General features: G+C 40.1%; 1 protein-coding gene and 1 long non-coding RNA gene across 3 annotated transcripts; one reads left to right on the top strand and one right to left on the bottom strand.

Moving 5' to 3' along the window:
- Window positions 1-2,498: 2,498 nt before the first annotated feature.
- On the bottom strand, window positions 2,499-24,023 carry SMU1 (SMU1 DNA replication regulator and spliceosomal factor). Of its 2 annotated transcripts, none has more exons than XM_015073384.3 (12): window positions 23,866-24,023; window positions 20,208-20,418; window positions 18,264-18,416; window positions 17,153-17,263; window positions 13,642-13,770; window positions 12,090-12,209; window positions 10,436-10,552; window positions 9,690-9,817; window positions 9,046-9,172; window positions 6,923-7,090; window positions 4,252-4,404; window positions 2,499-3,000 (listed from the first exon to the last, which is right to left on the bottom strand). In XM_015073384.3, exons 1-12 carry the CDS (start codon window positions 23,889-23,891, stop codon window positions 2,902-2,904), a joined length of 1,542 nt encoding a protein of 513 aa, XP_014928870.1. In that variant the 5' UTR covers window positions 23,892-24,023; the 3' UTR covers window positions 2,499-2,901. The 2 variants fall into 2 exon arrangements, with proteins under 2 accessions (XP_014928870.1, XP_014928877.1); XM_015073391.3 differs by lacking the exon at window positions 23,866-24,023 and adding an exon at window positions 23,484-23,776.
- Window positions 2,885-7,339, top strand: LOC128312183 (uncharacterized). Its single transcript, XR_008291138.1, has 2 exons — window positions 2,885-3,483; window positions 6,799-7,339. It is a non-coding gene; the product is annotated as an uncharacterized LOC128312183 (long non-coding RNA).
- Window positions 24,024-24,335: the final 312 nt, after the last annotated feature.

The following is a 24,335-nucleotide window of genomic DNA, read 5'->3' as shown; positions in this document are numbered from 1 at the left end:
GATCATCTGCTTTCGGGCCGCAGTTGCCTGCATGTAACTGAAACCAGATGAGGGACTGCTGTATGCCATTGGTTACTGCCATCAAACTCCCATTTGCTTATCCTCTCCCGTTGATACTGGTTAAGAGGCCAACAAACATGATCTCTGCCATCTCTTTGTAAAGTGAAAAAGCAGTCCAGTGGTACCATCAGACAGACACCTCCAGCCTCTGACAGTTGGCTCCAGCCAGTGCACAGCACCCACAGCTCATCAGAGACTCCCTAGCCCAAGGATGCAGGCCAGCCAAGTTCCAGCACTGCTCTGCTTTACCCAGACCTGGAACAAGGGCACGGAGACCCCACTGTGTGCCTAAAGGGTCTAAGGCCCTCAAGCAGCTCACAGAGAGCTGGACAGTGGTACGGGCTGGCATGGGAGTCCAGAAGCCAGGGTGGCCCTTCTCTCACCTCAGCTTCAGTCCCTGGGGCTCCTCCCATAAGAAAAGCTATGTGCAGAGTAAGTGCAAATACCTTTTAGGTTTGTACAAAAGGAAGTTACAGACAGTTGCACAAGGGTTTCCTGGGAAAGGCGGAAGACTTAATTTTTTTTTTACTTTTGTTATGTTAATTCATTTAAGAAAAAAGGTACATTTAATGACTCTCAATCCAGGCTTCTCTTCACCTGGTCTCCCAAGACACTGCATGCATTGCAAGAATCCCACACTGCAGTGCCTGGAAGTCTCCTTCAGCTAACTTTGACCACCAAACCCCTTTACCCACAGCTCCTGCTGGTCCTTTTATGGTCAACTTCAGGAAGCCTTTCCTAACTCAGTGGGGCTTATTATCAGGTGCCCTTCTCCTATCCCACCATTTCAATTACACCTTTTAGCTGGCATTTCTTCCCTGTTCTGACAGGAACTGGTCTTACTAAGCCATCTTCAGCACTAGGTACAAGAACAGATGTTTGATAAAATTCCAAGAAGGAATAAGTGAACATGTGCTGACCAACTAGATTCTTGTTCTTTGTGAGCACAAAGTTACTGTTAAAAAAACAAAATTCAACGGAGTAAATTTTGAGATCCAATTGACTTACTTCAGCAGTTAATGAATCCAGCAGCATCCCATCTAACAGGAGCTCTGAAGAACTGCACAGAACAAAAGGCTTTTATACACAGAAGGGGGTGGGAAAAGGAGATCTCTAACAAGAGTGGATTGTTTCAGGCAAGGTTACCTTCCTATGGGGGCCAGAGGGGGTCTATCAGGTAGATTACCTCATAAATACTGAATTCCAGATTCACTGGTTAATGATTACAGTCCTGGGACAGGCCGAAACTGCAGTTTGGGTAGGTATTAAATCTTGGCCAGTGTGGAGCTTAGCACACGGCCAGCACAAGGGACTCCACTTTAGGCCTGTTGTTTCTCATTCTTAACAGTACTGCTCAACCATTACATGAAAACTTCTCACTGGGCTGTGAAACTACATTCACTTGAATTCATGGATTTATGGCTAATGTTTAACTCAAAATGGCATACATTGTCAAAAAGCTGCAGGTTTAATGGCAAAAGGAAAAAAAAGTTTTGGGAATATGACTGAGGAAGAGGGATTTCTTAGTGCTGCCAAGGATTAATTCAGCCAATATTGAGCATTATTGTGCCAGGCAAAGGATCAGGCTATATTTCACTCAAAGGCAAATTAGAACACTATAAAACTTTGTTTTTTTAAGTTTGTTTATTTTGAGAAAGAGAGCCAGCAGGGGAGGGGCAGAGAGGGAGAGAATCCCAAGCAGGCTCTGCCCTGCCAACGCAGAGCCTGATGTGGGGCTCGCACTCACGAACCGCACGATCATGACCTGAGCTGAAACCACGAGTCGGACACTTAACCGACTGAGCCACCAAGGTGCCCCAACAATGTAAATCATTTAAAAAACTTTCCCCACTCATTTGTACCTAATGAGTGCTAAACTTAAAAGGAGGCATAAAAGGTCTACACAAATAAGGTCTTTCTTGAAATGACACCTGGCACGGCCCCTCCAACATCAACATAAGCGCACTCAATACATCTTTGGTTCAAACATAAAAGACACCCCATCTGCAAAGTATTTTCAAGAGTTTTACTGGCTTTTAACTGGTAAGGATGCACATACCTAAAAAGACTTCTCTAAATCTCAGGTCCTTTTCTAATTTTCTTCAGAACAACAGCACATTTTCAATGCCAAACCCTCAGAGATGCCAAAGCGGAATTCTCATAGTGGATCCTACAACTAAGTTCTATCCAGAAGATGAAGATGATGTTCTCTGGAGTTGGCCAGAACGCATGAGAAGGCACAGCTAAGAAGAATGAGTGGACAGTAAGGGCAATGAAATGAGATCCTATCAATACCTGGCCTTTTTACATTCAGTCTATCCTTCTAAACAGGAACTGACTTCCTGCTAGACTAGAATGTTATGTCCCACCCTCCATACTTAACTAGTAAATATGTTAACTAGATGAGCACTTATTTACATTTAAAAACAAAACCTCCAAAAAAAGGTGTAAAGTTTATTAACATCTAAAAAGAATGGACCAGCAAAGAGCTACTGAATATGGGATAGTTACTTATTTACAATTTTACTGTAGGAGATACGTCTTAATCACCATTTCAAATAATCAAAGAGTATAACTCTCTTCTAGAAACAGCAGTATTTCACTCTCCAGGTAGAAGACTACTGAAAACATCAAATAACTGCCCCAATTAGAAACAGATAAATGAATACCTTAAAAAAATATAAAAAGGGTAGCTGCTACTTGAACATGAATTTTCACAAAATTATTCTTGTGCCTAATTCAGACAACTGCTTAGAAAAGGTAGCCTAGAAAGAAAAAAGCAATACATGAATATTTCTTCACTTAAGTACATGCTCTCAAGCGAGCTGAAGAAAAGTGGAATTAGGGTTTCCAGAGCTTTAGAAGTCCGTCTTCACTGTAGGTTGCAATCAGATTCTGATGAGGGTGATGTGCAATACCAATCACATCCTTCTCGTGAACCTGGGAAAAGTAAAGCACTGATTTAGGGGATATAGGTCTATAAAAAAGTGACTCTGAAGAGGCTTCCAGAGCTGAATGGAAAGGAGGAAGAGTGAAGCTTCACTTCTCACCAAAGCAATCAAACCTAAGGCAGCCTTGAGGATGGCTAAAACACACATACCAAAAACTCAAATGAGGTTATCACACTGCTGGTTCGCCAATTTTTGTACTGTTTTTCATAATGTGTGAATAATGCTTTGTCCCACGTCACTTCTGCATGACAGCTGATCCTACTCCCAATCCCTATTTTGTAAATTCTAGGCCAAGACAGTAGCTAAGACCAAATGATTCCTTCAACTCCATGAACTTGTATTTTCCAGGCCCCTCAGCTGGAGAACACTCTCCACCTCATATTATTTTGCTCACACCTGAGATCTGTACTGGAGGCCTCACAGGGCAAGTGTGCCAAAAATCATGTGACGCAAGAGATTATATTCTAATATGGTATGTATATCATTTTTTATATGTTCACTATACTATACTTCCAGGACCACAGAAAACTACAATTTCCCTGTCCCCCTTGCATTTGGGTTGTGGCCATGTGAGTGAATTCTAACCAAAAAAGAATGAGGAACAAAGTAATATAAGCTACTTCCAGATGGGAGTCTTAAAAACATCTGGCATAGCCCTCCAGCTAGTTTTTCTCCTCCTGAGACCTTGGAGTCCACATGTTCCAAATGACACAGCTAAACAATGGAGGAAAACTACCCAACTATCACATTGAAACAAGAAATAAACTCACATTGTGTTAAACTACTAAAATGTGAGGATTGTTTGTTACAGCAACTGGCATTATTTACTCCTTATAGTGGCTTGTACAACACAGAGCTGCTAAATACACCATAAGTCAATTTGACAGGATAGTGTAAAAGTAATTTGCCTTTGAAAGGACATGGAGAGAACTAACTATACCTGTCACTGTCTGATCCCCCTGGGGAAGATATGACTACTATAACCAGCCCTTCCTTATTCTCTGCTTTATGTACACCCATCCTATCCACTTGCTGAGGGCTCACTGAAGGATGACTTCTGAGAGGAGGTAATTCCATACCATTACTTATGGGCCCTTTATTTTATTTAGTGATAGAATTTTTACATTTTTTATACCAAAGTTCACACTTACAGCAGTCTGGAAAAGGTTTACTTCAGAGTTCAGAAAGATACCAGTATTAATGAAATTTCTTTAGATGGCCTTAAGTCAGTAATACTCACTGTCAAAGTTCTCTCCAGTTTCCCAGTGACTGTGCTGAAACAATAGAGCACAAAGTCCTCCCCTACGCAGTAGATCCATTCACCACGGGGAGATAGGGCACAGCAAACAAAATCACCACCTTCTCTCTTACCAGAGCTGAAGCTTCTGACAATCTAGATCATACCATACCCCAAGACAAAAACAAAACATCTGGATTAGCAGCAGTTCTAAAGCAGCAGTTTTAACTGACATCCTTATACTGTTATTTTGCATTCTGGTTTTACGGTCATTGATAATTAGATCACCAATACCACTCATTGTGTGCTAAATCCTCTGGCCTGGGAAACGGTCCATGGATAAACTATCTCAAGTTAATCATATGTCCCAAGTTACCAATCCCTGCTCTTTAGTCTATGGAGTCATTTTACCCTGAAGCAAATTCATTGCCACCCAATTTCTAAATCTATATCACGATTCTCAATGCTCTGTGGACTTACACTCTGTCATTTCCTCTATCTAAAAGAATGAGGTGCTCTCCTCATGCAAGATGGAACTCTGTCTCCAAGACCTTGCTTGCTCTATTTTACACACATCACCATAAATCAAGCTGGGAAAACCAATCTCAAAAGGTTAGAAGGTTGGGGCGCCTGGGTGGCTGAGTCAGTTAATTGTCTGACTTCGACTCAGGTTATGATCTCACAGTTCATGAGTTCCAGCCCCACGTCAGGCTCTGTGCTGACAGCTCAGAGCCTGGAGCCTGCTTCAGATTCTGTGTCGCCCTCTCTCTCTGCCCCTCCCCCGCTCACATTCTGTCACTCTCTCCCTCAGAAATAAACATTTAAAAAATTAGAAAAAAGAAAAGTTATAAGGTTACGTACCATATGATTCCATTTTTATACCATTTTCAAAGTGACAAAATCATAATAATGGAAAGCAGATCAATAGTTACCAGGGCTAGGGTTATGGGGGGGAAGGTTTGACTGTAAATCCTCTGGCCTGGGAAACGGTCCATGGATAAACTATCTCAAGTTAATCATATGTCCCAAGTTACCAATCCTGCTCTTTAGTCTATGGAGTCATTTTACCCTGAAGCTTGTCACATACCTGCAAAGGTATATAGCATGTAGAAGTTCCTTTGGGGGTGGAGAAACAGTTCTGTATTCTGATTGTGGTGGTAGTTACATAAATCTACACATCTGACAAAATTTCATAGAGCTATTAACTTGTCACCTCAAAATGAATGCATTTAAAACTAGCGAAATCCAAGTAAGGTTTGTATTTCAGTTCATTATATTGTATCAATGTCAACTTCCTGGTTTTGATAACTGTACTATGATTATGAAAGATGTTATCACAGGGGAAAGGGTGGGTACACAGGCACTCTTCGTCCTATACAAACAGGAACCTAGGAAGTGGGCAACTATAGCTATTATGCAGGGGCCCAGTAGATACTGCAGACCAGCCATCTCAACCATGGGCTCTTTGTGTTATTTAATCAGTCAATTTATTAATTTTTTTAATCTCTTCACCAAACATGGGGCCTGAACTCATGACCCGGAGATCAAGAGCTGTATGCTCTTCTGACTGAGCCAGACAGGTGCCCCTCAACCATGGTTTCTAAACTACAAATATATCAGTGACAGGGACTAATGGAATGGAGAGCGAGTTGTAGACACCAGCCCCTGGTTCTTCTCCATGCTCAGCAAGATCCCCAAGGGCCCAAGTCAACATTTCAGTAGCACAACACATTCCTAGGGCCTGAGACCTCAATCTTGACACTCCTAATGTCGTTGGCACTGCAAAAGTGAGGTTCCTTGGGAAACATGCAGGTGCCCTGATTACAAATACTTATCATGAAGACACTGTTGCCCTTCTCCTATGAGAGTTCCACCTTAGATCATGTGGTAACTAGGAGATATCCCAAATTAGTAACCCACATACTGTATCTCCCTTAGTCAGACCAGCATTGTTATCTACAACAAAGGTTTGAATGGGCAGGTCCACTTACAAACAAAGATTTTTAAAATTTTTTAATGTTTATTTATTTTGAGAGAGAGGGAGAGAGAGAGCACATGCACCAGTGGGGGAAGAGGCAGAGAGAGAGGGAGACACAGAATCCGAAGCAGGCTCCAGGCTCTGAGCTGTCAGCACACTGAGCCACCCAGGCACCCCAGATTTTTTTAATTTAATATTTTTTTAGTAATCTCTACACCCGATGTGTAGCTCAAACTCAAACCCAAAATTACGAGTCACATGCTCTTCTGACTGAGCCAGCCAGGCACCCCATGGATTTTTTTAAAAAAATAAATACAGTATAGTACTATAAATGTATTTTCCCTTATGATTTTCTTAACATTTTTTCCCTAAGCATATGTTATTGTAAGAATACAATACATTGTAAGATTACAGTATATAATATTAAAACATGCAAAATATGTGTTAGTCAATTGTTATTGGTACAGCTTCCAGTCAACAGTAGGCTAGTAGTGAAGTTTTGGGGGGAGACAAAAGTAATATGCGGATTACTGTGCAGCGGGTCGGTGCTCTAACCCCTGTGTTGTTCACAGGTCGACTATATAAGGTTTTTGGAGTGATGAACCCATATTTGGTTACTGGAAGGGCCAGGACCAAGACTTAATGATTTGCAAATGACCCACAGGATCTGTGCAAGGGCACTTTCGGAGCACTCACCTGCCCCTGCATGTTCATGATGACCACTGTATTCGATCTGTTGCACACCACGAAGTGCTCTGGATTTTTAGGAAGCAGGATCACACTGTTGACAGTGATATCTGTCCCTGCAGTGCTGCCCAAAGATTTAAAGGTATTTGAACATTCTGTGGTCTTCATATTCCAGATCTATGACACAAAAATTCAAGGGATAAACATTTTTTGGGTATAAGAATGTCTAAAGTTTTGGGGTTATAAAAATGAAAATTTGATTACTAAAATCAAATAAAACTGTCTCAAAAAAGCTTCTTGATTTTTAGTCCTATCAAATACCTAGCTTTGCCATATACATAGTAAGTAAGCTGTTACCATCTGTTTGCTGATTAATGGGTACCAACAAAAGTCACAAAGCTATTTAATAAAACCTTTTAAAACCTATCTTTTCTTACAAAATTCTCCTAATTGAACTACATATCTTTAAAATTAGCTATGTGTCAACCCTGCTACTGTTAAACGGAAAGCTAGCCTCCTCTGGACATCAAATCAAATGTGGGCTTTTAGAATTAGATGCTTGGGACCCTATCCTGCGACTGTAATTTGACAGCTCTAGGGCTGTCTAGGACATAGGCATGTCCATTTTTAAACAGCTCCACAAATGATTCCAACGTACAGCTGGAACTGCTGAACAGAAGCCACAATGTTGACACTCACACACGAGGATCCACAAAGCGGAAGCCACTCTTGGCCACGCGTATTATCTCTCCCAGCCCAGCATCTCTTTTGGTAATAGTTCCCCACCCTAATGCTTTTTTTCACCTTGCCCTTCTGGGCTGTTATAAACTGAAGGGGTTAAATCAGACATCACAGTTATTGAAATCTGAGATGTGCTCAGAGAAGGAATGGACCAAATATTGCATGGCACTGTCTGGACACCACTCACTCAATGAGGTGTATGTATGTATGTATGTGTATACATTTAAAGTCTCAAAGGCATGGACTATGTTGTGTTTCCTTTGTGCTTTCAACAGAGCTTAGCAAAAAATGGATGTTGAATACCTATCAACAGGAGGAAATTACTGCCCCATTAACTGCCACAGTGTTTATTTTCATAATAAACACAGTTATCATCTGCCCTAATCTCCTCTCTAAAGTCTGGCTGCCTAGAAGAAAAATGAACATTTCAGGGATCAAGAGTTCTAAGGCTTCCAGTGTTTTCTGTCCAAAAAGTCAGGAAAAGACCACAAAACAAAGCTAAATAGGCCACCTCCCACTGGCATTTTACAGACTGTAAGGCCCATATTCAAAGCATAAAGAGGGCAAATCCCATGACTAAAGTACTAAGAGCTCTGTATATTTCCCCATCCGTCCTGAGAAAGACTTCTCCAATCCTCAGGTTTCTGGTTCAATTCCCAAGCCAGAACAAGCAATTTCAGAGGGTGGTCTTTTAGGTATTTGTGTTAAAACGTTTCAGTCTTCTGCCAAACTACACACTTACATAAGGCAATTTAAAAGCAGGTCCAGAATGTAAATGGAGTGTCTCAAAGATCTCCAGCAATTTTCTATTTGGATTTCTCATCGTTTCTAGGAATTGAGGACTGCTATTAAAATAACTAAATCTCTTAAGGTACTGAAGATGCATTACTTTCAGCTGAGCACTGAGGACAATAAGTAAGTATTTGAGAGAGGGCTTAGTTCCACTCTACACCTCTCCTGCCCTCTGTAAGTGCTGTCAGGAAGGCCCCTAAATGTGGGGGGCCAGGCTGGGATAGGGAGGCTGTGCAACAAAAAAGAGATTTATTCATCTGGTCACTAAGCACTTTATAAACTTGACTATTGTGGGTGAACCATACCTTTAACAAGACAATTTAACCACTATACATGGGGGATGACTTACATCCAGGCCTCCGTACCCTTCCTCTTTTCCTACATATGATAAATGTTTTGATTATGTAGATTTGGAACTCCGGGTCCTTCAATAGGGATTCCCCAGAGAATATTACTATTGTCTCAGACTCACCTCATTTATGGCTAAAACAGCTAGTAAAGAAGTTTACTCCATCACAGTCATCACCATTATCACCACTGAAAACTCTTCAAAGGACAAAAGCAGAAACCCCAAAATAAACCAGGAGCAAATACTTAACCTTTACAGTGCCATCAGAGGATGCACTAATAATATAATGTCCATCTTGTGTAAAAGTTGCTTCATTAACAAAGGAGGAATGGCCACGAAATTCCTTCAGGGTTTTCCCAGATTTTAAACCATGAATTCTATCACAAACAAAAGGATATGAAAAGAACAATTAATATTCTATACATTACAACTGGGACCGAATGTTGAATATACTTTCAAAGAATTATAAAAGCTCAACTTATAATATCATGGGGAGAAAGAGGATTATGCAATTACGTATGCAATATAATTTTCATTATGTCACACAAAACCAAAACAAAAGCTAGGCACAGAGACTGCAAGAAAACATGCCAATAATACTATTGGCTTCTGTTCAGAGACAGATTTGGCTATATTTGTAATATGCCCTCTATGGTGATTCTGATGCAGGTGAGCCCAAAATCACACTTCAAGAAACACGAAACACCGCTATAATCCCTTTCTAATCTCTCTTCTGGGTAGACTCAAATGGAGAAAATAATAATGAGGTCTCACATATCCTCACACTCTTCATATAACACCATGCTGGTGAAAACATAAGGAATCACTAGTACCTCCCTCCAGCACTTCATCATAGCAAACTCAAGTAAGGGCAGTGTAGGGACTTTTACTTACCTAATTGTCTGGTCAAAAGAGGCACTAAGGATCTGGCTGCTATCCTTAGAAAAGCTTAGACAGGTGACACCTTTACTGTGTGCTCTTTCAAATCTCCTTAAACACTGTCCACTCTGAATCTTCCATACCTTTATTTAAAAAAAAAAGTAAAAACTTGTAAATAGAGTGACCTACTCTAGCCTGCAGAGTCAAGCAACATGCAATGCTCAATAATGTACTAAAAAAGCATTAAAAATGCATGCTAATAGCTGAATATGTCTGCTTCACAATGTGCAATAAGTGAATCCTCTGAAATTTAAGCCTCTTTCCTTGTAAATTATTAACAAAAATTTAGACTCAAAGTTCACTTAAGCAGAGACCATTTCTGTATTTTATCTAGCCCTGGGTGTCTCACCAGCAATTAAATACAAACTACGTCTAATCAAATACAGAGCATCCCATTCCCTAAAAAAACCCAAAGTACAATACATCATATAAGGTGAGCCAGGGTGATACAGCAGAAAAGGTGTGATGAGCAGATCTGGACTGAAGTCCTAATCTATCGCTTACCAAATGTGTGACTTTAAACTGATTACTGAACCTCCCTAGGTAGAGTTTTTATTAGAATTAAACAAGAAAAAAGTAATTAGCATAAATTTCATGTTCAACAAACAATACCTATTATTAAGCTATCACATGTAAAACACTACCTCATTGCAGAGGTTTCAAAATGTCTACATGTGAAAGTTTCTGCCACTAATAAATACCTTGATTTTTCCATCTTGGGCCCCAGTTGCTAACATTTCTGTATCTCTGCTAAAACACATGCAGAGGACAGCATCATCCATCATCATAAAGTTATCCTGGGCCTGGTACTTAAGATCCTAAAGGAAACAAAGATAAGCAGTTACCAAAATAACACAAAACCCCCAGTCATTCCAGATCTCTAAACTTACTAAAAGCAGAGTAATGGATTGTGCCTACTCTAAATTTCCAAAGCAAATACTAGTGCCATGCACACAGGTTTCTAATGAACTGACAGTGCTGGGAATAAATAATTTTACACAACCTAAAGTAATACTGTAAAAAAAATTCCAACATAATACCCTACATCTTTTTGCTTACTGATCTTTTTTCTATGCAAAATCTCCCTACAATTTCATAGTGTACATTTTTTAAAGTTTATTTATTTATTTTGAGAGAGACAGAGAGCATGAGTGGGGGAAGGCAAAGAGAGGGAGGAAGAGAATCTCAAGCAGGCTCCACACTGTCCATACAGGTTGATGTGGGGCTTGAACTCATGAACTGTGAGATCATGACCCAAGCCAAAGTTGGATGCTTAAGCCATCCAAGTGCCCCCATATTGTACACTTTTAATATATGTGAATTTATTTGAGACACAATGTGAAAAAGCAAGGTCTTTTCCAAATTGCCAGCTACTTTTCCTAAAACCATGTATTGACTAAAATCTGCTTATTTGTGATGTTTCCTTTATCATCCTTATTGTTCAAAATAAAGTAACTTTATTTTTTCCTAATTAAAAAGTAAGATTGTGTCATGGTTTAAAAAAAAAAAAAGAAGCAAACTATAAGGAAACATATCAAGTAGAAAGTGAAAATCACTCATGAATTCACTATCCATGGAGTGGAAGTTAGTACTCTATGGTAAAGATTACATTTTAAACCAGTAGATATAGTCAATAAATACCTATTTAGGAAAAAAAATAAGTTGAATCTACAGCAACTTCATCCCCCTAAACAAATTCCAGATGGATCAAAAATTAATATAAAATACAAAACATGAAAAGCACTACAAGTTGTAGAAGAAAAAGATGGATAAATGTGATGACACAAAAAAATTTCAAGTCTATAAAATGATGGGCAAAGTCAAAAGACAAAAAGTCACAAATGAAAAATATTTGCCATACATATTACAGAGACTGATTTCTTCCAACTATAAAGAGTTCCTAAAAATCAGTAAGAATCCAAAAGAAAAATGGGCAAAGGATGTGAAGACTTCACAGAACAGGAAATACTCCTGGCTTCTCACATATAAAAAGATATTTAACTTCATTCATAGTAAGAGAACACACAATTAGTACAATTACTTAGACACTACTTATGTAGCTAAAGTATTGCTACATACCTTATATGTAAGGTATTGCTTACATATACCTAGAAATTTCAGGAAGGTTACATAAGAAACTGATAACCCTGGCTGGTCCAAGGAAGGGAACTGACCAGCTGAGGGACAAGGGTTGGAGCAAGACTCTTTACTGAGTAACTTTTCTATTTTATAAAATGTTGTATCAGATGTATATATTATCATTTAAAAAATAAATTTACACTATAAAAATAACAGAATTAAACAAAACTAGATAATTCTCCCACTAGAAAAGTTAATATATTTTAAATACTTCACCTTTCTGATTTTTCCAGTCGTAAAGTTCCAGACTTCAATGAATCCATCAACAGACCCAGTGACCAAATACTGACCATCTGGAGAAAATCGAGCACACTCCACATGTGATTTCTGACCAAACTGTTTCAAATGAAACAATGAAACAGATGTATTTTTATCTAGTGGACCTTAAAACAATTTTCATTTTAACCTTTTGCAAAATCCTGCCCTAGCACAAAGTCATGGCTGGCCTATGTTACAGAGTATCGGAGGAGCATTTCTGTATCTGGACACACAGAATGGATATATTTTCTCTGACCAGTTTTAGGTCTGGTTCTCAGTTGAATCTAGTTTTTTTAATGTGAAGTTGGTATTTCCAAAGCGATGTAAAAAACTATTTTAGCACAGGACTTAGAACAAATAATCCTATTAACTTAGTAAGTTTTTACCTGAAGCAGCTTCTATTAGCATAACTTTCACACTCAACTTAATGAGATAATGTTGTACAAATATGGGAAAAAATCCATTTTCTTCAAAATAAATGTCTGTTTTCCTATATTACTTTGTAAACAAATTTTCCATCCTAGTTCTTTTCATGACCTTTATTTAATTGATAATGTGCGGCTGACGAACTCTAAAACTAATTAAGGTGACAGAACATTTGCCTAGGTGATGTATCCTGAGCATTTACAGCAATGATGTTCCCAACAGACGAAAACTACACAACATTAGATGACAACAAAGAAAAGCTCTATTATGAATTTCATTTTAAATGGCAACAAAGGAAAATGTATATGAAAGAAAATCTTAGCCCAGCAGCATAATTTTAATGGATTTCTTTTTGTCTCAAGGCTTCAGGCAGGTAAACATGGTACTGCTCAAAGATATCTTTACATATGATTCAGAATATATAATCCAGGAAAGATAAATTCAAAGCACTAAGCCAAAGTCCCAGATTTGAGGAACATGAAATATTTTAAAATCCATGAATTCAGTAAGAGCACAAACCAAGAGAAAATGTAATATAAAGGAGATGCGAAAGTAGCAAATATGCTTGTAATTCTGGGAACTGCAGCAACTACTTGATTGTGCCTTTTCCTAGAAAAGTCTCAAATTAAAAAATTTAAAAAAACAAGAACGAGCCCTGAGATGATAAAATTATTTTCCTCAAACGCCACACTTGCCTACTTTACAATCCATGCCTGGTACTTTGCCTGACACGTAGCAGGCAAACGCCAATGTTGAACAGGACAAATGCACAGAAAGTTCATTGTTAGTTCCAAGCTTAACCAAAGAGCTAACCATTCTTCTAAATGAAGGCTTCCTGGGAGGAAGTGCAGGGCAGATGATGGGCCAGCTGCCAAATTTATGTCCACTTGGTTATACATCTGAGGTGTGTCACTGCCAGACCCCAGCAGGACCCCAGTGGTCACCAGCAGCAACCCTGAATGTTGTCAGAGCTGGAGAATGAGTTCTGCTCCCAAACCCAAACTCCTGGCACAGGGCTTGGCTGAGCAAACACATGGAGTCCCCAACAAATGATTACAAAAAGGCTGAGTATCTAAGATCCTACCTTAATGTGCCTGCTCAGTTGGGTAGGAAATTTTTCTTCTTCCACATCTTTGACAGCTGCTTTGCCTCGGAACAAATCTATTGTCATGCCAGGAGGAAGCAACCCCTGGTGCTGCTGCCACTTCAGTGCCTATGAGAAAAAAAAGTACAGCAATCTAACCTACAGATCTTTTAAGATCTAGTCCTGATTGCTCAAAGCCATGCCTGAAAGGATCAGGTTAACATCCAGACCCAAATATCTTTGGCCATTCAAATATAACATAAGCTATGTGACTCTGCGTGTCCCAGGAAGACAGGCTGATCTCAGTGGGGAAGGGAATTTTGAGAGCCAACAGGTCCATATTTCTGTATCTATTTTCTTATAGGTTTGACTCTTCTGTTATAAACTTCTAAGCTTATTTATTTTGACAGAGAGAGAGAGAGCAGGAGAAGGGCAGAGAGGGAGAGAGAGGGAGAGAGAGAGAGAGAGAGAGAGAGAGAGAGAGAGAGAGAGAGAGAGAGAGAGAATCCCAAGCAGGCTCCATGCCATCCGCTAGGAGCCCAACATGGGGCTAGAACCATAAACCACAAGATCAGGACCTGAGCCAAAACCAAGAGTTGGATGCCTTAACCAACTGAGCCACCCAGGTGCCCCAACTCAACATAAACAAAATTTGGAAAACAAAAATCTCCCATAGTTCCAACATCCAAATACAGCCACCATTAGTTAGCATTTTATGTATACCTTCTAGTGTTTCCCACTTTACATGTGTTTAACATAATTATACTGTAATTATACCCTATATACAATGTTATTTTCTTCTGTTTTCACCTATCAGATCATGCAATGACATACCTATCATTTATGGCTGTCAAATATACCCTTTCTGGTGAATGTTTAACAGTTTAATTAATATTTTTTTTTTAATTTTTTTTTTTAACATTTATTTATTTTTGAGACAGGGAGAGGCAGAGCATGAACGGGGGAGGGTCAGAGAGAGAAGGAGACAGAGAATCGGAAGCAGGCTCCAGGTTCTGGGCCATCATCAGCCCAGAGCCCGACGCGGGGCTCGAACTCACAGACCGTGAGATCGTGACCTGAGCTGAAGTTGGACGCTCAACTGACTGAGCCACCCAGGCGCCCCAACAGTTTAATTAATATATTAATGGACAGTCAACTGCTACTAATTTTTCACACAGCTAAATAATACTGCCATAAGGGCGCCTGGGTGGCTCAGTCGGTTAAACATCTGACTTCAGCTCAGGTCATGATCTCACAGTCCATGAGTTTGAGCCCCACATTGGGCTTTGTGCTGACAGTGAGGAACCTGCTTGGGATTCTCTCTCTCACCTTCTCTCTGCCCCTCCCCGACGTGTGTTTTCTCTCTCTCTCTCTCAAAATAAATAAACTTAAAAAATAGTAATAATAATAATGCCACAACAACACTTTTGAACAATAAGGCCTTTTCTATTTGGGGGATAATACTCACCTAGAATAGATTCCTCGAAGAGGAATTATTGAATCAAAAAAAGAATATGAATGGTTAAGCCTCTTGCTACACACTGACAAACTGTTTTCCCAAAAAGTTGCAACTTCAACAATGTTTATGACTGAATATGGGAAGTGGGAAAATCATGGATTTTGGAGACAGTCCTAGGCTGTATCATTTGCTAACTCTCATTTTGACTCCCAAATTCCTCTTTGTGTTTACTGTTTACTCATGTTCTCTTCCCTCTTACCTGTTGTATTTATACTACTTTTCCTATCAATTTGTGAGCTTTTGATGTGATCCAGGTATTTGTTTACAGTTGCCAAAAAGAATGTTCTCCCAATCTAGTTTTGATTATAGCTTTAGAGATTTCTTTCTATCTTAAGTTAAACTCTTAAGTGATTAAATTTGTTTATCTTTCCCTTGGTGCCTACTCCCTAAATATAGGAAGTCCTTCCCTATCAAAAAGTTTGATACATTATTTTCTGGTTTTTCTATTTTCTTTTTCTTTTTTTCAATTTTTTGTTTATTTTATTTTTGAGAGAGAGACAGAGAGTGTGAGCAGGGGAGGGGCAGAGAAAGAGAGGGAGACACAGAATCTGAAGCAGGCTCCAGGCTCTGAGCTGTCAGCACAGAGCCCGATGCGGGGCTCAAACTCATGAACCGTGAGATCATGACCTGAGCTGAAGTCGGATACTTAACTGACTGAGCCACCCAGGCACCCCTGGTTTTTTTATTTTCTGACATAACTTTCAACTTATCTGAAATTATACTGTATAAAACAGGAGAAGAATCTGATCTGACCTTTTCCCCTCATTCAAAAGTGCCCCAGATTTATTGCAAAGAGGCTATTTATATCATTATTAATCACTTGCATCTTGTGCTATTTATAAACATCTCTTACTCTAGGTAGCTTTCAGTAAGAACAATGCTAGTAATATTACTACTAAAAAAAAAAAAAAAAAAATCACCAGCAGCAGCTCCCATTTACTGATTGTAAAACAAGGTGCCAGGCAGGGGTACCTTTGTGGCTTAGTTCAGTTAAGTGTCCAACTTCAGCTCAGGTCATGATCTCACAGTTTGTGAGTTCAGGCACCGCATCGGGCTCTACACTGACGGTGTAGAGCCTGCTTGGGATTCTCTCTCTCTCTCTGCCCCTTCCATATGCATGCTCTCCCTCCCTCTTTCTTTTCAAAATAAACAAAGTTAAAGGGGTGCTTGGGTGGCTCAGTCGGTTAAGCATCCGATTTCGGCTCAGGTCATGATCTCGCGGTCCATGAGTTCAAGCCCCGCATCGGGCTCTGTGCTGACAGCTCAGAGCCTGGAGCCTGTTTCAGATTCTGTGTCTCTCTCTCTCTCTGACCCTCCCCCATTCATGCTCTGTCTCTCTCTGTCTCAAAAATAAATAAACATTAAAAAAAATGTTTTAAAAATAAAGTTAAAAAAAAAAGTTTACAAGGTGCCAGACAATACAGGAAATGCTTTAAATGCATCATCTCATTTAATCCTTACTACAATACCATGATGAGTAAATGGAATCAGAAAAGTTAGAGAGGCATCTGGCCGGCTCAGTGAGTGGAACACACAATTCTTGATCTTGGGAGTTGTATGTTTGAGCCCCCCACGGTGGGTGCAGAGATCCCTTAAAAAAAAAAAAAAAAGTCCTGAAAAGTTAGGTAATGTGCCAAAAACCACATTAGCTGGTAAGTGAGAAAGCTCGGATTCTAACCAGAATAAACATTTGTTCCAATTTGCCTTTGACAGTGTCCTGGCACAATGATCACTGACTATCCCAAATGGAATGATAAATTCTACGGTCACCCTAATTCTAACTAACGTTAGAGTTTATGCTCCAAAGTAATCTCTACTGCTTCTCCCAGAAAAGAGGAGGCTGGCATGATGGCATAGCTGTTGGTACAAGCAGCTCTACCGCTAGTCCCCAGTTCTTAGGATGTCCGACTTCTTTAGCTTGCACATACACTTTATATGAAGAAACAGTACCAGGATTTCAGGGTAATTTCAGTTCCACAGACTCTGAATTACCTGTCCCAGCAATGCCATGAGACGAGATGGAGGCACCACGCTGACCTCCCCAGCTAAGGCCTGGGCAATTGCTGCTCTTCTCTTCTCTTTGCTACTTCCATCTGGGTATGCCTGAAAAAGGAGAGGGAGTAGTATTATTTCTAAGAAGCAGCCACAGAATATGAGTGTGCTTATTTAAAAACAGTAATAACCAAGCAGAAACACACACACACACACAAAAAAAAAGATAAGAACAACCTGGTTTAAGAAGGGATTAATTATATTAATTAGTTAAGATGACTTCCCAGTTCTCTCCACTTGCATTTCAAAAGTATGAGCTGGGAAAGAATTGAGGTCAGCCAATCCACACCATTATTTCCAAGAAGAGTCCAAGTAAACCACATCAAACCCAGCATTGTTTTTCCACTTTTTTGGAAAATCTGCAGAGCTGAGGATTCTTTTACTAATTCTTTGGTAATTTACGACTCCCAGCCCAGAAGTCCTTCACCACCTCTAAGCTGAATCCTGTGATGGTAATCTAAATTTCTTTCCTTTATCCTCATGGTTTCTGTGTGTTTACCCTAACTCCATTATCCAGTACCTATTAAATTATTTTTCCCTCCTAGACTAGTATAAGGCTGAGTGAGAAACAATGAAACTATACATATAATAAAGTTTGGGAAAAAGAAAAGAATATGAGTCACCATGCTCTACAAGTAAGCATAACTGGCTAAGACAAAAGCACGAGCTTTCTAAGAACTAAAAGAGTTGAGAGAAAATTGCCCTTGTTGGGCTAAGGGACACAAACAGAGCGAATATACTAGCAGTCAGGCAGCACTTCAGAGTCAAATAAGTACTTGGGCTAATGTGGAAATTATGTAGGAATAAATCTTCTGCTTCTTTACTTATCGACATAAAACCGTCTAAAATGGGGTGTGTAGGGGAGGGAAGACCTTCAAATACTCAGAAAACTGAACAAGATTATTCTCTTTAATACATGTAAATTTCAACCAACATATATAAACAGAAAAGTATCATTTTCAAAAACTGAATCAAAATCACAAACAGCATCCAATAAAATGATAAAAAACATTACATTGTTTCTAATGTTAAAAAGAATTTCTAGTCATACCTCACGAGGATCAAAATAAGACCTGGCCAAGAGGTTCTCCAAATGAATATACCGCTCTGGCTGTGTTTGTTTTAACATGATCATGGGATCAGTCTGTCTCAGGAGTGACCTTGCAGCCCCCAATTCACGCAACTCTATCAATTCCAGAACAACCTGAACAAAATTAAAAGAAAATGTCTGTTTTATCGCATTCTCTTAGTACTGTTTCTTTTTCAGTACAATTTCTGGTTCAGAAATGGCCTCCTAACATGATTTCCAGTATTAGGAAATGTTCCTTCCTCTTTCACTAGCATTTTCAGATGGACAACTGAAGCAATTATAAGTAGTAACTTCAGGGCACCTGGATTGCTCTGTTAAGCCTCTGACTTACAGTTCATGACTTCAAGTCCTGTGTCAGCTGTGCTGACAGCTCAGAGCCTAGAGCCTGCTTCAGATTCTGTCTCCCTCTCTCTCTGTCCCTCCCCCACTTCCACTCGATCTCTACAGAAAAATTTAACATACATACATACATACATACATACATACATACATAAATAGTAACTTCAATCTTTCAACTTCCATCCTTCATTTTTATCCACCCATTTCCACTCCTCTCAGGCTTCTTGTTCCGAATATAGAAGCTGAAGAAAGTTAAAGATAAGAATATATCCATGGGCTCCAGAGAAACCTTTCTCTAGTTAGCTAAATTTTCTTTGAGGAATTACTGAACTCATGTGGACTATAAATAAACACAAACCAACTATCCTATTTTTATTTCAAACAACATTATATTCTTATTTCCAGAAAGCTCATTCTGTTATCATACAAATGTATAATAACTAATTTGTATGATCTTTGTCCTGATTTTCTGGCACGGAGCTTCTAAAAACCTGGGAATTTCCCCAGTGATAGGAATATCTTCATTATTAATGAGCTCCTTGCATCACACCTGAGTTTGTGCTAAGATGACAGCTCATGGAAAGGGCTGGTTGCCCGAAAGACCAACCTGGTGATCAGAAGATTGAGGCTTTGAGCCAGCCCAACCTCCAAGGAATGCTGGGGAGCTAAAGGTTGAAAGAAATTTCAATAAAAACCCCAAAAGAGCTTCCTGGTTGGTGAATACATTAATAAACCAGGTGAGAGAAACACTCTGATTCCACAGGGAGAGAGCATTAGAAGGCATAGAGAGCATTCAGGACCCTTCTAGATCTCTTTTATGTGTCTTCATTTGGCTGGTCCTGATCTGTATCCTTGATAATGAAACTATAATCCTAAATGTAGCACTTCCCTGAGTTCTGGGACTCATTCTAGTGAATTATTAATTCTGAAGGGGTCACAGGGACCCCCCAGATATGCAGCCAGCTGGTCAAGAGTGTGGGTGGCCTGAGACCCCAAAAAAGTACAGCTTGTGTCTAAAGTAAGGGCAATCTTGCAGAGGACTGAGCCTTTAACTTGCAGGGTGTATGCTAACTCTGGGTGGTTAGTGCCAGAACTAAATTGTAATATACACTAGTTGGTGTCAAAACAGTTCACTTAATGATCACTTAAAAAATAAATTTAGGAACACCTGGGTGGTTCAGTTGGTTAAGCATGACTCTTGATCTCAGCTCAGGTCATGATCTCGTAGTTCCTGAGATTAAGCCCTGCATCCAGCTTTGCATTGACAGCATGGAGCCTGCTTGGGATTCTCTCTCTCCCTCTGCTCCTACCCCACTCGCACATGCACACACATACATGCACAGTCTGTCTCTCTCTCAAAATAAATAAATAAACATAAAAAAAAAATTTTAATTTAGTATAATCTTGGCTTTTAAAAAAAAGAGGAAAAAAATACAAAGTAGCACTCAAGCCTTGACAGTGTAAGTTTTAAGGGCTGTTACAGTCCCACAGTGCTTCATAATGCTTCCCAGTGAGGGGGCCCACAAAAAACCAATTCAAGGGGATTGGCATCACCTCCCCTCTTACCTGTTCATAGAGGTCAATGAGGGTTTTGTCTGGCAATTTCAGAGATTGTATGGCCTGTAAAACAGTATCCCAATGGCCACTATTAATGTCAGCCACAAAACTCTCAATGCTGTCCACGGTATTCAGAGACACCGTAGTCTCTTCCTGTAACGTGGCTAACGCCCGATGTAAACTGTTCTCCTTCAGGTACTGCATGATAAGACGGATCACACTGGAAAAAGAAAGCAAGTCACCTAGCTCAGGAATCCTCACTCACCAAAGAGGCCACACAGTAAAGACCACCCCAGCTTATCTCTTCTATTCAACCATCCTCCTTTCACTAGTTACTTCCCACTTGTTTATCATGTAAATATAACTTTCCCCAAATCACAGAATCTAAGTTACAAGAGACCTTGAGGATCACCCAGTCCCACCTTCACCCCAGAAATCCAAGAACTAGGTTTTGGAAAGGGGAAATAATTTGTCCAGGGTCTCACAGTCAGCTAGAAAGGTACCAAGGTGACACTTCCTTCCAAGACCCAAGATCTTTTTATTATGCCAAGTTTCTTATTAATTTGTATGATTATATTGTACACTTTTGTGAACTATTTAAACCCAGTCCAGTCATTGACACAACATACTCTAAATGCTTGTAGGATGATTTGGTCTACTTTTTTTTAATGACAACCAAAAAATATGAATTGGAGATTTTCTCACTAGGGATTTGAACACAAATGAGAAGAACTATATACTGTATGTAAAAGCAAAACAAAGTAAAACCTACCCACCACCTTTATTACCAAATTTTTAAGACATGTAAAAAAAAAAACAAAAAAAAAACAAAAAAAAAAAAAAACCACAAAAACATTGTGGATTCACTTTCACAAGTAAAAGAGGAGCCAGGCAATTTCCAAATATTGAGAGAATAAGCAATCACTTTCAACATGTGACAGAAAACTTAGAAGTTATTTATAGTTAAATATAGTTATTTATAGTTAAAACTTCTTGCTCTTGGACTTAATAATAAGGAATCTGGTGAAAGATCTGTTCATACAGACTATAAAACTTCACTGTACAATGCTGTGATACACTGTTTCCCTTCTTTCTTTAAAAGCACATGTGCCTCACACTGTATTTCTACTGGACAGTGAGAATACAGTAGGTCAGACTGTCCCAGTTGGAAGGGATTTCAGACTGGAATTTAGTCAATTCCCCCTATCAGGTAGAAATAATAAACATAAAACAATGACCAATGTTTATTATGTATTTTGTCCCGAGCATTTTAGACATTGATTCATTTACTCCTCAAAACAGGCCTATGAGGTAGGTATTACCATTATATCCATTTTATAGATGAGGATTTGACCAAGTAAAGAGATAAATGGAAAAATGAAGGTTCAATCTGACAGTGTGGCTCTTGAGCACATATCCCTGACAGGAAAGCAAACGCTCTCTTCTTAAAAATTCCTCCAGAAGGAAACTGATTACTGCTACTTGCAGTAGTCTTTTCTCTCATGACCCCTTAAGAGATACTGAGGTTTATTAGATTGCTGCTATTCTAGTACCTACTATCCTCCTTAGCACACTGCCATTTGCACTCCCAAATAAGACATGCTCCCTGTGAAGATTTACTGTGTGACATACCTCAAATCAAATTTACTTTCTTCAGACACAATGTACAATTGACTCTTGGACAACATAGGGGTTAGGGGCACTGACCCCTGTACGGTCAAAAATCTGTGTTTAACTTTCAATTCCCCCAAAACTTAACTGTTAATAGCCTGCTGTTGACCAGCCTTATTGATTGAAAATGTTACAAAGAAAATCCTAAGGAAGAGAAAATACACTTACAGTACCGTACTATAAAAAATCCTCAGATAAGTAGACCTGTGCAGTTGAAACCCATGTTATTTAAGGGCCAACTGTAATACATAAAGACCTAAAACCTTTGGCAATAAGCTGGGATTTGAATCAGAGTTCTGTCAGTTACTGTGACCTTGAGCAAGTCAGTTAACATCTCTGTGCCTGTTTCCTCATCTGTTAATAAATATACCTACCCTGTAGGGCTAGTGAAAGGGTTGACTATACTGTTTACAGTGCAACTAGCACAGAAAATACTGAATAGTAGCTATTATTGATAATAAAAACATGGTAGGGGCATCTGGCTGGCTCAGTCAGTAGAGTGTACGACTCTTGATCTCGGGGTTGTGGGTTCTAACCACACACTGGGTGTAGAGGTTACCTAAAACTAAAATCTTAATTAAAAGGGGGGGGCACCTGGGTGGCTCAAGCGGTTAAGGGTCTGACCGGCTCAGGTCACCATCTTGCGGTTCACAGGTTAGAGCCCCACATCCAGCTCTGTGCTGAAAACTCAGAGCCTGGATCCTGATTCGGATTCTGTTTCCCTCCCTCTCTGCCCCTGCCCCACTCACGCTCTTCCTCAAAAATAAACATTAAAACAATTTTTTAATTAAAAAAATAACAACAATAAAACACCCGGCAACCCAAGGATGGGAGAATGGTCAGTGTATACTATTTATTTAGACCCCAAAGCAGGGAACCCTTTCCAACTCCTGCCCTGACTTAGTAGTTGTCTTAGTTACCAGCACTATCACTATTCTTTGCTTTATTCTTCTCCACAACACTTATTACTATCTGTTATGTCTCATATTTTACTTATTGTTTTTGTCTATTGTCTGCCTTCCCTATCACTATGTACATTCTTTAAAGGCAAGGATGTTTGTGTTTTGTTCAGTACTGTATTCCCAGGGTCTAGAATAGTACATAGTAGACTTCAGTATTTGTTGAATGAATAAACCTCCCTTCCTCCCGTGGCAGATCTTCAGAACAAGCCCTCTCCCTTTCTTAGGCTAAGGACACAAATGTTATGTCTGCTGGTTTAATTAGTTAAGTGTCGGCAAGGGCAAAGTAGAAGGTGGAGTCCTGAAGAAGTTCACTGAAGACCTTCTTCAGTCACTCATTAGCCCCCTTCCCCTCCAAGTCGATCATTCTTCTGCCCCAATCTTCAGATTCTCTCTCTTGGTCGCTACAGAGAACTCACCGACTAACCAAAACTCAGCGCCAGATAGCGTCTGATAAAACAGTTAATAGCTCATTCATTCCAAAGGCAGTAATTGAGCCTCTACGGTGTGCTACGCTGTGGGACTAAAAGGGAAAGGAGCTCCTAGGCGCCTACACAGGTTAGTAGGGTGGCTAGAGAAACAGTGACAATACTGGGTAAGTGCTGGGCGGAGCAAAGCTGAGGGGACATGTAAGCACAGAGGAAACGAATCATACTGTTTAAGGAGGTGCGGGAGAGAAGGAAGGCTTAGAATCCAAGCTCCCTTGTGCAGGTAATTAGACTGAAGTCCAGAACGGATGGGCAATTTGATCAGTCACAGCGCGCGCCAAGAGTCGGCGAAGGCTAGAACTCAGATCTTCAAGGCCTATCCTTCCTCCTAGCCCCGTGCAGTATCCCATGGGGCTTTAGGCTTCTCATCCGCCACTTTCTTGTGGGCCCGCCTCCGAGGTAGCCAGATCCAAGAAGCATCTTTGTGGGCCAGGAAATGTCCCTCCACTCCCTAGGCTCTCAGAAGCCTCTCCCTGAGCATCTTACACCCCACACCCTTCACCTCCCGGCCCCCGCCACTTCGCCAACTTCCGCCACCGCAGGACTCACTCCGAGGACTCGATTTCGATCGACATAGCGTTATCTTCACGGGCGCACAGGCCACTCCACTCTTAGGCCCAGTCGCGCAACACACCAACGACACCTCCGGCGGCCGCCTTACACCACTTCCGCTCGACGTCCGACGTCCGCTCCGGGGACGGCATGCGCGACAGAGGGGCGTGGAGTGCGTGAGGGGCGGAGCTTCAAGCGAATGTTAGGCGTGCGTGTCTGCGCGCTTGCTAAGAAAAGATTTATCCCCTCTCCTCCCTGGGGGGAAGCTACTTAGAAGCCCCGGTTTGGAAGTTTTCTTTCTTTTGAGGGAAATTAGTTGACTAGGTTTCAAAATAGAATTTGCAATACCCGACTGGGAGGTGTTTTAGAATACAATCGAAACTAGCCAACATTTGCAGGAAGAGTTAATTGAGAAGAAATAAACAAAGATAGATTTAAAAGAATAATAAGACTTTGAAGCTAAAACA

This window comes from Acinonyx jubatus, chromosome D4, assembly GCF_027475565.1.
Source record: "Acinonyx jubatus isolate Ajub_Pintada_27869175 chromosome D4, VMU_Ajub_asm_v1.0, whole genome shotgun sequence".
Classification (NCBI taxonomy): domain Eukaryota; kingdom Metazoa; phylum Chordata; class Mammalia; order Carnivora; family Felidae; genus Acinonyx; species Acinonyx jubatus.
Note: the sequence above shows the minus strand (reverse complement) of the source record. Positions and strands in the feature narration are given on the sequence as shown.